We start from the raw sequence: 14,003 nt of genomic DNA, 5'->3' as shown, positions 1-14,003 counted from the left end.
AAAGATTAGATCGAAATAGAAAAGTTGACGAAATTGAAAGCCAAAACACAAGTGTTTAGCAACAAGAATACTTAACACGCGCTTATAAAACTCTCCCCGCGGTCAGGTATTAGTGCCGAAGTGGTAAAAAATCAATTTAAAAAAGGAGATAATCGCGTTTTCATAACGTCGTCTTTTTAACATAATAGCTGCAATGAAGATATCATTCAGATAATTATGGTATTTTCCATACAAATTTTATCGGTTCGCTGAATAGGTGTCTTGATTTGTTTTTACCATTTTGCTTTTTACATCGTAACCTCGTTCCCAGGCCCTGTAGCGTTTTTAATATCAGGATAAAACGCGCTTTTATTTCGTTTCATGTATGTCAGTCAATTTGAACTTGCTTGTTTCTGTGATGCAAGGTCCTCATGAACGTTAGTTCGACCGATTGGTGTTGATAAGAGTCCAAATTCCTTTTGTAGGATATCAAAGAAAAGTCTTGCCACTTTTTTATATCCCAACTTCGTTGGATGTAAGTTGTCACCCCAGTGTTTCTGTCGATTAGCTTCGCTTAATTTTTTCATCGGGAATTCTTTTGCTAAATCGCATAATAAAGTTGTATCCCCATGAGTCAAAGCGTACTGTCGAATTTTATTATTTGTTGTGTTCCAAATCAGTTCATACTTGTCAAAATCATACTTGGCGATACTCGCGTCATTTTCTTCGGCTTCCGGTATTGTGACAGCTACTGTTTTTATGCCATGTTTATGAACCATATCGTGAAGGTTTTGCAACTCATACGCCACGTTGACATCTTTTTCACAATCTAAAGTTCGCAAATCATTTGTTCCTCCTAATATTATAACAACAGCTAGATTTTTTGCATACTGTTTTAAAACATGTGGCAGTCTCGTAGCCATCTCGATGTACACACACTCTCCACTTACACCTTCATTGATAACTTCAAATCGTGTGCCTGTTGCATGAGCATTTAAAAGTTCTTCTAATTTAGTTGAGTATGGAAAAAATTGCAGTGGACCATTTGCTTTCGTGTAACCTTCCGTGATGGAATCACCAAACGCCAGTATGCGTTTCACATGTGTGGCTGATTCTGTACCTTTCACGTTGTAGTTTTTAAGAGGTGGAATTTGCTGACCCGATCCTGAAAACAAAGAATTTTGTGCAAAAAAAGTAAGAAGGAAAAGTTAAGATTTCCCAATATATTTTTATAGAGCTTAAAATATATAAACATTTCCGCCAATCTCGTTTCCAGGGTTGCTGGTTTTAAGCCGTAAGTGACGTTAAAACCATGGATTTGTGGTTTAAAGAAAACGGTCAATATCATTTTTGTTTTTATCAACATACAGATTTGTCTTAAGTGCTTTTAGCAAGGTCTAATCTCGTGCCCAGACTTTCAGCCGCACCAGCACATGTCATAAAGCGAAAGCATTGGGAGCAAGAGCAGGGTTTGGGTAAAACGTAAAACGCTTTAGTACAGAACATTTTAAACGCATTAAGTTCTTAACGCAACCAGCAGAAAAGGAATTATAATTGGTTATTTTATATTCAAAGGTGTGCATTATTTTCTTTGTCATGCAACGATGCCTGCATCCCTTAAAGGTATAATTCAGAGCAGACAAACAGAGATAAAACACACATTCTATATAACACACTCACCATATAAAGAGCTTGCTAAAGTTAACATAATTTGATCAATATGTAGTAGAATAAATATACACAGCTTCAGCGCCATGTTTTACAGAATACAATTTATCGTTCAGCACATACCCACTCATGCATAACGTCAAAATAGAAGCGTATTTACGTTCAGAACTATAAACGTAAACGTTTACAGATTACTAATCGACCCTTCTACTTCCTGCTTCTGTAGTTCCTTAAAATTGATTAAATCTTTTACAAGTTTGGCAAATCGAGAAAATTTCAATGATCAGGAAAATGAAAACATTTTCTAATGCGAATGCAGGTAACAACACACAAAAACATTTTCTATATTCTTGAAAAAGAATTCACTTTCATACATTTAGATAAAGTTGCTAACGGGCTAGCTTTCACAACATTGGTAAATTTTATGATTTTAAGATCGTGGTATTTGGAAGGGAAAGAACGATGCACCTCACTTGCTTTGACTTTTTTTCATTTGCGAGTTGCAGTTCTACGGAAACTCTGATACCTTGGTACTTTTTTAAGCTAAAAATCATGGCGTACTCTGCCTTGATTTTGACTCACCCCAGTATAAGGCACTCTAAAATATATCAGAAGAACGCTCATGTTACATTAATTTTCATTGACCGAGATCGGATCTCAAGTTAATAATAATGACTTAACTCATCCACAGGGCTTTTCTATGCCTTGTTCAGATTTTGTCAAATATAAAAAAAACATAACCAGCCCTAAGGACAAGGTTAGTTTTACGTCTTTAAGGAAAAGCGAAAATTAGTTCACGCGAAAATTTTTGGGAATCCCGCGAATCGCGAAATTTGCCAAAACTAATACACCTTTCCCGAATTTATTTTCTTTCATGTGCCGCAGCTCTTTCTCAACTTTTTTAAAGAAAATGAATGTAATTTTCAAAATCCTCACATAAAAATTGCGTACATCAAACAAACAACCTGCTACATTTTTTTTAATTTTGTACTAATTAACCTTTGCTCGACGATGAGGCTTATTAGTACAAGTCGAAAATTAAGTAGGCTTTGACCGTAACAATGATGCCACCAAAACAGAACTTTCCAATGTCGGATTAAGTTGAAAATTTATAAACATGTAATTCGGGAAACGTGTGTTCCTGCGAAATTTAGATTTTTTTCCTTTTTTATAAAATGATTTACACATTTTTCTTCTTCTGATTTACCTAGAACTACATAATGTGAATTTCAATTTCAGCAGTCTTTATTAAGTTTTGTCCTTGAAAAACGGTATAAATTGAGAAACAAAATTAATTCCGTAAGGTATTCCCTTAAGGTCTGACACGACGGCGTCGTCTTTGTCTGCATATAATACAATTGAGGATTTTTTGAGGTGTGGCATGAAAGATAGATACTCGTGATGAAAAATCCCTTCCAACAACTTGAAGCACAAATGAGAAAACAGTTAAAACACAAAACCATACCTCGTCATTTAAAAAAACGGACGAGACAACATAAAATAAAAACCAAAAATATGAAACAATTTATATTTTTTCATTTCGAAAGCATTGGATTCACAGCAAGTGTTTTTTAAATATCGACGTAGAAATTGATAAATAACAACGGGCGATTCCTTCACTTCAGCGTGATTGTAAGAGCATGATTTTTTAAAACACGGCATTATCAACCGGTACGTAAAATCAAATGGATTCCCGAATCGGTAAACACGGGTTCACTGAGCTCACCAACTGTTAGCGCAAATCTAAAAAAATAAAAATACAAAGTTAATCTTTTGACGAGCATATAAAAAATAACATTCAAAATCTCAGCGTAACGGACTCGAGGTGAAATGTCGTGCATTTTTTTTGGTACAGTGAAAAATAAGTATTACTCAGAGCGTATTAATTTTGAGTAAATAGTTCCTTCAATATTTTTATTTCCACTAAACGAAAAGAGGTAATGTTGCGATGGTCCTAATTTAAATCTGTGTTGCAAACGTTACTTTAAAAATTACCATTCATAATTTTTCTTGGAAGCATCACCAAGTTTGCATGGTATTTAAACTGTAATAGCCTAAACTGTCTGACTATATAAATCTTTCAAGAAATCGACGAAAAAAAAAAAAAAACACAACACACAGATTCTTATGCTAGTTGATTTGCAGTAAACAAAAAATAACTTACGTGGCTTCTTCAAATGGCTCTAAAAACGCAAAAATAAATAAATAAATAATAACACATATCAAACAAACAACTAAAAATATTGCCCATATAGATATCAACAAAACTTTAAGAAAAACAATTTTTATTAGTTCAGAAAGTATTTGGTGTAACACGTATTCTACTGACTTTGCATTTGTCCAGGACCGAAATAACCAAGATCTCCTCCGTTTCTTGCACTACTGCAATCACTCTCTGTTTCAGCCAGTTTGGAAAGAGATATTTCATCATTGGTGATTCGTTGTCGGTAACCTGTTAAAACAAAGAGAAATGCCATGGTCCTCCTCCTTCTTACTGTAGTAACTGTCAGAAGACAAATTAAACCACAGTCACAAAAAATTGACTGGCATTTGAATTGACAAATTATTTCACTCTTGTACGTCTCTGTTAATTAGTATTACAATGGTGACAAACTTACACTGAATTGCTAAATTGCATGCTATATACAAGGCTTGGTGTGATGTATTTGTATATATTTGTGTGTATACATAGGGGCAGAAATTATAATAAACAGAGCATTGTCCCCTAAAAATACATTCAAAAAAATGTGTGATAATAGGCAAGCCTTACTATTCTTTATTCTTCCCTAATGGTGCAGAAAACAAAGTCAGCTTTGTTTCAAAGATATAAGAGAACTAAAATAAGGTTAATAGGCAGACAAAAACTCAAAAATCTGGCAAATCAGCCACCAACTTGTGTACTTAGGTCAAATGAATTTCTGCATGCTGTATAAAACTAGTAGAGGGAATAGGGAGTCAAGTATCAATCGGCCATATGCTGATAAAATAGTGAAAATCATATTTTTTAAAAACCTTAAACTCGCCTGAAAACAACCACACTTTTTACAGTGTGTGGCTTATCATATATCACCCTTGTTATAATAATTTCCACTTCTGGAAGGAATAGACTTTATACTGAGAACATTTTTTTTACTAGAATTATTTCAGCCTTACCCCTATAGTTAGGCACTTGTCACAAACATTTGGTGTTCGAGTTAACAGATGAACCCTATTTACCCCCATCTATGCTCGTCCCCCCCATGCTAAGGGGCCTTCGAAAATTTTAAGAGTCCTGTGAACTAGTTCATAATGGCATACAAAACCTTCAATTAAAAGAAGCACCCAAGTTATCATTAAATAATGGTTGTTAATGGCATGCTAAATAGAGGGATCAATTTTTTTATCGATTTTCTATTTATCCATTAGCCGACTGACCCTTTTAGGGCTCAAATGACTTAAAAAAAACCCACATATTTATGACACCTGCCTTTTTGTGTACATAATGTTTGGTCAGCTAATTTTAAGGGAGTAATAAGCAAGTCAAAATGTGCATTTTTTTAAATTTCAGGTAGGATCAGTTAGGACACTAACCACCATTTTTTGTGTGTTATCTTACCTTTATGAATATAGCTAGCTAGCTATATGTCCAAAAGCATTAGAAAAGTTTAGCCTCAGATCTTTCTTCTTCAGTTTTCCTAACTGATTCAAAAGGTTTAAGGAGTGAAGGCCCAATCTTTAACACAAAATAATTTTTGAGCACAGAAAATTAAAAATAGTGCCAAAACCTTTAATAATTTCTAGAGCCTCATCCTTCGACCTCGATATAACTTCTTGCTTCCAAGAGGAAGGTCTGCGTGATTCAGTGTGTTTTACCAAAAGATGGGATGCTCGGACTTGATCACTATTATCTCCTACAGGTCTCTCCCATTGACTTTGTTTTGTAGATGGATTATAGTAGTACGTTTTACCAGTAGATTGAGACACCTTTTCGATCCAGCCAGATGGTAACGGATCCGCCATCTTGTTAGAATATTGAGCACGGCCTGCACGGCCGGGGCGTTTATATCTTACACGGCGCCTTATAGGGCGGAAACCAACCTCGTCCTCTGGTCTTTTTTCTCTGATTATCAGAAAAAAAAAAGAATACCATTCAGAAACACTATTATCAACGCGAGTCCTGTGTTCTGAATGTATACATTAGGTATATACTGGAAAGAAATGGCAATGTCCTACCCAATTTACCTCACATGATAGGGTTGGTTGACCCGTGTTCTTTGCACCACCGAACCACAGACCTTTGTTAACGAACCGAACAAGGTCACGCGCTTTCTCAAATCTCTGTTCTAAAATTTAATTTTTTATCAGACAATAAAATAACGCTGGAGATAATAATGCATAAGAATATTGCAACAATGGAATAAAAGTTTTTATGTCAGCGCTATATCCCTCTGTCCCACACTGTGCTCATAACAACCACGTTCTGCCCAGCAGCACGACAAAATAACTTTGTATATGATCTGCACGTATTTACGCTGCAAAAGAAAACATCGAGTGTGGTACCAAGAATAATGCAACACTATTTAAATAAAATATTAACGTTTTTTTAAGGTTAAGTACTGATTTTTCAAGGAATGCAGCACTTTCAGAAGTATATCGCAATAATGAAAAAGGGACTATGTTAGGCTTGTTGTAACGTGCAAATATTGTCTTTGTTGCTAAGTGAAAAATCCGTGTTGTTTCTTGAATAACGACTAGTATGTAAAATTTGCAACAAAACGAATAAGCATTCTCCAATCTCGTAGGCAGGGACTTTTTTACTTTTTGAAGATTGGATGCTATCCCATTTTCAAAAAGTGAAAAAGAGCCCCGGGGACAAAAATGACGATTAAGACGACAGCGTTATAAGCAAATCTAAATTATCCACAACACGCATCCACTAATTCTAACATGGAAGGCAACCAGCAGTTAGGTGAAGAAGCAAGACTTGATGTTTCTGTGTGTCCCAGAGTCGGCTTCTGTCCATCTTAACAAATGTTCCTATTGACCGAGTGTATAAAAAAACATGAAAATGAAAAGAAACGACACAGTTTTGAATAAGGGACATGGCTCGTTCACTCCTTTTGTTTCCCATTAACTGGGGAATAGGCAAAAAAATGCAATAAACCACAAACATGACAGGACAGAGAAATGACTACACAATGGCGTAAAATCTCCCTGTCTTAGAGGTAGTCGTTCAGGTAAGGCCGATTGTCATTGTGTAAAAGTTTATTCGAAGTAAGCAGCAGTAAACAGAAGAGTTTCAAAAGCAATAACAAGACATCTGTTTGAAATGTTCAGGTGTGTATCACAGGTCATTCAACTAAATGACCTGTGATACAACTTTTGTTTTCCACCTTTTTCACCGATGCACTATTGTTACGGTCTGTAAAAATCAGAGATCTGCGTATCTCTAACAATTAGAGAATGTTGTCCTGCAAACGCTGCAGCCGACACACAGAAAACACTTGACTTTAATTGGAAATTTTTTTTTAAAAAAAAAGCTAACAGGTGACACTTTATAAAATTTTGCAAAATAACGGCTACAACAAACACAAAGAGAATAACACAACTAAACCAGGGAATACAAAATCGAAGAAGGTAGGAATAAAACCTAAAATAATTTAAAATATACGACTATATACCTGAGGAAAAAATTTTAGAGTAAACTTATTCCTTAAGGTATGTTTATATTTCTTCTAATTGAGAGTTTTATAAATCTTCGTGCTTATATTTTAAGGCCTCCCCAAAATCAGTGGCTTGGCTTCCAACATAGAGGTCGTACTTGTCTACCATTTCTTCTTTAGATACTTTACCATCCTAAATGCAAAAGTTAAAAAGTTACAGAAATATGCATGCCTTTTTTAAGATTACATAAGGAAACCTAGGAAACATTTGAGGCTAAAATTATCAAAATTTTAAGGAAAAATCCAAGACTCAACCAAAGGCGCAGGTTTCTTATAGAAAAAGACAGACAGAAACAGACAGACAAACAAAATTTTTTTTACCTTATCTGTGTCAGACTCCATAATTAAATGTTTTGCTTCAGAAGAAACATGATCATAATCTGGTGGAAGAATCCAATCTGCCACTTCTTGCTTATCCATTTTACCATCTTTATTTTTATCACGGAAGTTAGCAAATTGTTCCTTCTCAGTCTTTACCCATTCAGGTTCTTCACCATCACGATCTTCTTCGGGCCACAAATCACCTTGATAAAGAGAGTTTTATTAAAAGTTTCGCAAGACTTTTAAAGTCCAACAAGTCTACATAATACTTAAACGGACCTGAAACCGTTTACATGATTGGTGAGTTTTATTGTTTTTCATAGCCAGCCTTAATAATTCTAGGAGTTCCTTTTCATAGCCAGGCTTAATAATTCGAGGAGTTCCTTTTCATAGCCAGGCTTAATAATTCGAGGAGTTCCTTTTTATAGCCAGCTTTAATAATTCTAGGAGTTCCTTTTTATAGCCAGGATTAATAATTCTAGGAGTTCCTTTTTATAGCCAGGCTTAATAATTCGAGGAGTTCCGAGGACATTTGAACTAATAAATACCTTGCAATTTAAAGGCTGGATAAAGTTGGTTAGGAACTAATCAACTAATTAATAGCTCAACTAAAATGCATTAACAACCTTCAGCACTATACAACATCTTTAGACTTCTGATGAAATTCAGAAAATTTATTTCTGGAGTAATCTAGAAGTTATAAGAATGGGATTTAAGACTTATAATGTTTTGAGTTGTGAGTTGGTGTGAAAATTAAATGTAAAATATATATATTGAAAAAAAAAAAACATACCAATGTATTCATCTAAGCTGATGGAGCCATCTTTATCTTTATCGATATCCTCAAGTGTTTCATCAATAACCAAGCCTTTCATATGATCATGATTCTCAGGGTGCAAAAACGAAGCAAACTCTTCATTATTTAATTTACCATCCTCGTTCTTGTCAGCTCGTTTGAATCGTCTTTCATCCCGACCCAACATATCCTTATATTGCTCAGCATTATTATCTATAAGGTTGGAAAACACTCATGCAATTATAAAACCACCAGTCAAATTGTTTTTTTTTCACCATATTTAAGAACCTTTTTGATGACCCAAGTTGCTTTGCATCATAAAAAATATAAAGATATCATGTCAGGAAAGGCTAATTTTAAAATATGTTCGATAGTATACATATTATAATACCCGTATACGTCTGTCACGCAAAATGCTGTAGCGAGACACACGAATGGTGGTAAATAAAGGACAAGTGAGCCCATGGATATATCCACGGGCCATCAAATAGTTTTTGAAATATTGACAAAGCTTTTGGAAGGACCACTAGTTGTTGTATTCATACACATATACTTCAGAAGAAAATTTCAGCAGTACACATTGCCATAAATCAGTTCGTTAGGATTTTAAAAAAAAGTTTTTTCATAGTTAACAATATTATTTTTTGCACATAATGGTTTATGTGCAAAAAATAATATTGTTAACTATATTGAACTATATTTAACTTATTTACTTAAAAAATCAAATGCCCAATGAATTAAAAAAGTTAAATAAACAATTTAACTGCCAATTATACCAATTAAAAAACTTATCATGTAGTTTCATACAATAATAATAGTATTGTGAGAAATATACCACTGTCATCCATAAAACCATATGTTGATTTTTTATATTCGTCCCATGTAATTTGTCCATCTTTATCCAAATCATTTTGTTTCATTTGCTTCTCTGCATCCTCCCAAATATATTTATTCTGTGTGAATTGAATCCATTCTTTTAATTCTTCTTCAGTAACAGCACCATCTCCATTTTTGTCCACTTTGTGAAATAGTTGTCTAAATTGAATAGAAAATAAACTGCTGTGAATTTAATTAAAATGGGTGCAATAATGGATATATATTAACCATCCTTTTAGAATCTAAAGTTTTATAAGCTATGTCTGCATGAAGGACAAAATAGTTTCAATGGCTTACCATTCTGCATTTAAAAACAGGTGTATAGGGATTAAAACATATATTAAGCTAAAGATGTCACTTGCTTTAGTTTGTGTTTTACAGCTAAAAAGATGCGTAGTGCAAAAAATTGAGGATGATCATGAACATGAACATAAAACTTAGTTTTTTAGTAACACTTAGTTTTAACATAACACCCACAATCTTGGTTTGTGGGTGTTATGTCAATCTTGGTGAGTTCACATATCCAGATGAGTTCACATGTTTTCTTTTAGTAAAAGGTTGTCTGCTAGAATTTTAGATATCCATGATGATACTGCCAGACACACACAGACAGCGTTCCCCACAACTACCAACATGACAACACCTAGTCAGCTAATTACCAGTCTGGATTGAACATAACGAAAACTAAATTTTTAGATGATTCTCGAGAACAACAAGACATGAGTTTTTGTGTGTTTTTAGAATTTTAATCCCCTTTACAATTTGAACAAAAAAACAAAATGTTACTTTAAACATTCTGATTTTCGTGATAAATTAAACAAAACCAGATCTTCTATTTTGGTAATTTCTTCAATAATGATCTACTTTGCATCTTTATGACTTTCTATAGGCTGACAGGGTTTTTTGACTTATGATTACATAAAAGTCAATCAACTAGTCAAGTTGATCAAAATGATTCCTGTCCCTCAGTCTATCAATTTGTCTTTCTTTTTTTGGCAGTCTAAGAAATATACGTTGTTTGTTTGATTTGGCTCGTTGACTGCAAAGGTGGACAGACCTCAGCTAAATATCGCAGAGTCTAAGATTCGCCAGGGCATCTTGGAAATCCACCGTAATTCTGATTTTACTTTGGCAGAATGTCCGGGGTAAAAATACATAATTTTCAGCATTCTTAAACCTGTGTATGAACTATATAATTGGCTAAAGTCTATTTCATTTTAATTTTTTATAACATAATGATCTCTATTATCAATCTTCTGTGATATTATCACAACAATACTTTCGCTTTAGCTGTTGTGACGATTGACGTGTGGCTAAATCGCATGAATAATCGCTTTTGTATTACATCCATTTTTAAAATAAAAATAAAATCCTACTTAGGGTAAGGGAAAAGAATGCTTAAACCATGGGAATGAAATGATAGAAAACGAGATCACAGAGGGTCATAATACAAATCTTAGCTATCTATAAATAAAAGGATTACCCTTGGCACTCCTGGCCAGAATTTTGAAACGAAGCTTGGTAAAAAATATCGGGTAATGACTTTTTGTGGAGATAGCAAGCGTAGAATATTTTTTGTCACTCTAGTTCTTCCGAATCTGAATGTAATTAATTGTGATCTGAAAATAAGGTCAATCGGTTGACTCTAACAACAAATATTTGTGATGTATGCCTTAGCTTCAGTCTTTATGACCGTTTATATTATATATACAAAATAATTCTCGGATCCAGGTTGGTGTCCTTGTTCTGCCCGGATTGCGAAAACGGCCTGTTTATAAACAGGACAGTCGGATTATGTATCCACAGAGCTTACATAACAGCTTCTGTGAACTCCTGTGAATCAAACATTCTTTGTAAGATAAAACACCCTTAAAAACTACACATGGCGAAAGAAAAAGTCTTGACGTAATTTTTATCTGCAATATAGAACACCATTGAAAATTACTAGGCATGTCAAAAGAAAAAAAGTCTCGACATAACTCTTATTATAAACTAATCTTGTAAATACATTTCAACATAATATACTTTGAAGTAACTAAATTTTACAGAACCTAAATTATTCTTTTTGCGGGAATTAAGTTTGGTGAAAAGTTATTAAACTTGCGTTTCCCAAAATTTATTAGTTGCCATGAAATTTCGTTTCATTTGAAAACAACAACAACTTTACCACCAGGGCTATTTGCTTTTCAAATCTGATGACAAATGGTATAAAAGGGGTCGACCCCGATTATATTTGTTCGTGAGAAAAAGTGAGAAAAAAATTTAAAAAGATAAGCCAGCCTGCCCTGATTATGTTTGTTCTATAAGTCTTAGTAACATTAGACTGTCGTATATAAGTCGGCCTGCCCCGATTATTTGTGTTTTTTAAGAAAGAAATGATATTAGACTGTGGTACATAAACCGGCCTGTCTTGATTATGTTCCTTTTATAAGTGCAAAATAATATTTTTTAACTGTCGTACACAATTAGTGGCCAGCCTGTCCTGATTATGTTACCCTGATTATGTACTTTTTTGTCCTTTTCTTAACCAGGCAAGCTGCCATAGATAATAGATGTGCATATTTTACATGGCTAGCCTCACAAATATTGAGGGATATACCCTGTCTATTATTTCCAGGAGGGGCCATGGCTTAGATGGAGAGTCCTAGAGTATTTAATGCTCATTTTGAGCTACGCAGACCGAATTAGAGCCTGCGCTCTACTAGACAACTCCCGGCAACATCCAACGGCCCACACAGTGTGCCATTTCCCCAATTTTCCTCACATGGCTTGGGTTAACCCGGGGCTATGGTAACATTCACTCGTCCATGTTGAATCGCTGTTAAGAGGAATAAAACCCCAGTCTCCCACACAGAGTATGAGAGCTATAACCACTAATCTATGGCGCCACAGTGTCATACATAATCAGGGCAGCGTTTATAGACCTTTTCACAGTTGCGCAAGGCATTTTGGGTAATCAGGGCAAACAAACATAAACATGCCAAGTTAATAAGATAATCCTCATATTTTAAAGGAGGAAACAAACAAACATTGGGAAAATGATTGGCATATTTGGATTTATCACCTAAAATTATATAAGATTATCATATTATTATATAAGAAATTTGAATACCATATGATTATTAGAACATGATTTATTGTACAACACTCAAATATAGTGCTATGTCTTTCCTACAGTTAATATAGTTTAAAGCTTTAACAATAACAAAAAAAGACCTTTCTTCAGGAAGAGTCAAAAGGACTTACTGCGGAAAATGTAAATATTCAAAAAGGCCTATATAAATTTTGATGCTGAATTCAAATATGTTTTTTTATTAATTTCAATCATGGTAACTAGGATCCAAGAATATGGAGAAACTAAACTCACCCAAGCCGGTTTTTACTTTCTTCTGGTGTTAATTCTTCGAACTCCCTTGCTGCTTTCTTCCCAAGGAATGCTTCGTGATCATATTCTGGATTGTGTTCGTTATGTTCTTCGTCAACTTTTTTCCAGTGAACTTCATTGGAAAGATCTTCGTCTTTGACTCTATCTTTAGGGGTAGCTTCACATATTAAAATACATACAGTTAAAAAAATCAGAAACACGATTTTCTGCATGATGAGCTTCAAGGAAAAAGACGAGCGAGCTACAAAATTTACGATAATCAGTTACTGGTTGCCGCAAGCTTTGCCCATCGAAAGAGCACACATGCAGTTTCGTTCTCACGCGTTTACACGTCTACCATTTTGAAAAGTTTGTTTTGATCCAAAAATGTGTTGGTTCTTGATTGGTGCAATTACGCAAAAAACACGCTCCATCGTAAAGATATCAGTATCGACCTAAATTTTAGTTTCGAAACCCTGTTGTTTTTTTGTCTTTTTGACACACCATCAAAATCAATAAAAGTGTGTGAATAGAAGTTTTATTATTTCATGTTAATAATAAGCTGCAAGTATGGTTATTAAAAATAATAAAAGTAAGTTTGGAGGAGAGTTAAACTTCCTTGTTACTTCTAGCCAGGAGACCCAGCATAATTTTTCTCACCACCGTGAAATCGGAGTAGTGAAGGTGGGACAAATTTTTTTATTTAAAACTCATTTTATTAACCTCGAAGAAGAAAGTTTAGTTAACTAAGCTATGTTACTTCTTGATCTGAAGCATGCTTGTCATCCACCTCCATTTCAAGGGCTGCTAATCTGACGATACGGACAATTGAAAATGAAGGAGAAGAAGTCCTTTAAACGAGTTGACTGCTTTCAATACGCTTGGGAGGAATTCAATGCCCAATTTCATCTGATCTTGAATATAGTGTTGTGGATTCTAGTGAATTTTAAACTGAATTTACTCGAATGCGAATTTAAAGATTGCGAATGTCTTTCTTGTTCAAAAAAGTCTAAATTAAAAGTAGTTTGCCAAACATTAATTCCACATTCTTTTCTTTTGGAGAACTAACGATACGTAAGCACATATATAAAATATATGTCTTTTTGTAATAAAAACATTCTTACATATCCCGAAAACAATATGGGATAAAATTTTTTGATTTTTTAATCACTTCCAGTACACTCCATTGCGCATAATCAATTGCAGTTTTGTTTTTAAGTCTAGAAAATTAAATGAAGCACCTGTTTGTTTTTTTTCAGGATGTTTTGATACAAAAAAAATCAAAGAAAATTTTATA

General features: G+C 34.2%; 3 protein-coding genes across 3 annotated transcripts; all 3 read right to left on the bottom strand.

Annotated features, from left to right (window-relative positions):
- Positions 1–157: 157 nt before the first annotated feature.
- Positions 158–3,018, bottom strand: LOC130613082 (uncharacterized). The gene is made up of 2 exons (XM_057434401.1): positions 1,660–3,018; positions 158–1,144 (listed from the first exon to the last, which is right to left on the bottom strand). Exons 1-2 carry the CDS (start codon positions 1,733–1,735, stop codon positions 372–374), a joined length of 849 nt encoding a protein of 282 aa, XP_057290384.1. The 5' UTR covers positions 1,736–3,018; the 3' UTR covers positions 158–371.
- A 145-nt stretch (positions 3,019–3,163) lies between these two features.
- LOC130613085 (peptidyl-prolyl cis-trans isomerase NIMA-interacting 1-like) lies at positions 3,164–5,696 on the bottom strand. Its single transcript, XM_057434403.1, has 4 exons — positions 5,412–5,696; positions 3,977–4,099; positions 3,812–3,830; positions 3,164–3,390 (listed from the first exon to the last, which is right to left on the bottom strand). Exons 1-4 carry the CDS (start codon positions 5,644–5,646, stop codon positions 3,312–3,314), a joined length of 456 nt encoding a protein of 151 aa, XP_057290386.1. The 5' UTR covers positions 5,647–5,696; the 3' UTR covers positions 3,164–3,311.
- A 1,439-nt stretch (positions 5,697–7,135) lies between these two features.
- Positions 7,136–13,080, bottom strand: LOC130613080 (calumenin-like). The gene is made up of 5 exons (XM_057434399.1): positions 12,710–13,080; positions 9,302–9,501; positions 8,464–8,679; positions 7,671–7,873; positions 7,136–7,482 (listed from the first exon to the last, which is right to left on the bottom strand). Exons 1-5 carry the CDS (start codon positions 12,937–12,939, stop codon positions 7,375–7,377), a joined length of 957 nt encoding a protein of 318 aa, XP_057290382.1. The 5' UTR covers positions 12,940–13,080; the 3' UTR covers positions 7,136–7,374.
- Between the last annotated feature and the right edge of the window lie 923 nt (positions 13,081–14,003).

The sequence above is a fragment of the Hydractinia symbiolongicarpus genome, chromosome 10 (genome assembly GCF_029227915.1).
Source record: "Hydractinia symbiolongicarpus strain clone_291-10 chromosome 10, HSymV2.1, whole genome shotgun sequence".
NCBI lineage: Eukaryota > Metazoa > Cnidaria > Hydrozoa > Anthoathecata > Hydractiniidae > Hydractinia > Hydractinia symbiolongicarpus.
The sequence above is the reverse complement of the archived record's forward strand: the minus strand, read 5'-3'. Positions and strand labels throughout refer to the sequence as shown.

Excerpts from the sequence above, each read along its gene's own strand:
- LOC130613082 (XM_057434401.1), bottom strand. The coding sequence starts at position 1,735 with ATGGCGCTGAAGCTGTGTATATTTATTCTACTACATATTGATCAAATT. Across the intron at positions 1,145-1,659 it reads TTTAGCAAGCTCTTTATATG|GATCGGGTCAGCAAATTCCA; the intron begins GTGAGTGTGTTA and ends CTTTGTTTTCAG.
- LOC130613080 (XM_057434399.1), bottom strand. The coding sequence starts at position 12,939 with ATGCAGAAAATCGTGTTTCTGATTTTTTTAACTGTATGTATTTTAATA. Across the intron at positions 9,502-12,709 it reads GAAAGTAAAAACCGGCTTGG|ACAACTATTTCACAAAGTGG; the intron begins GTGAGTTTAGTT and ends TATTCAATTTAG. Across the intron at positions 8,680-9,301 it reads TGGTTTTATGGATGACAGTG|ATAATAATGCTGAGCAATAT; the intron begins GTATATTTCTCA and ends CCAACCTTATAG.
- LOC130613085 (XM_057434403.1), bottom strand. The coding sequence starts at position 5,646 with ATGGCGGATCCGTTACCATCTGGCTGGATCGAAAAGGTGTCTCAATCT. Across the intron at positions 4,100-5,411 it reads GGCTCTAGAAATTATTAAAG|GTTACCGACAACGAATCACC; the intron begins GTTTTGGCACTA and ends TTGTTTTAACAG.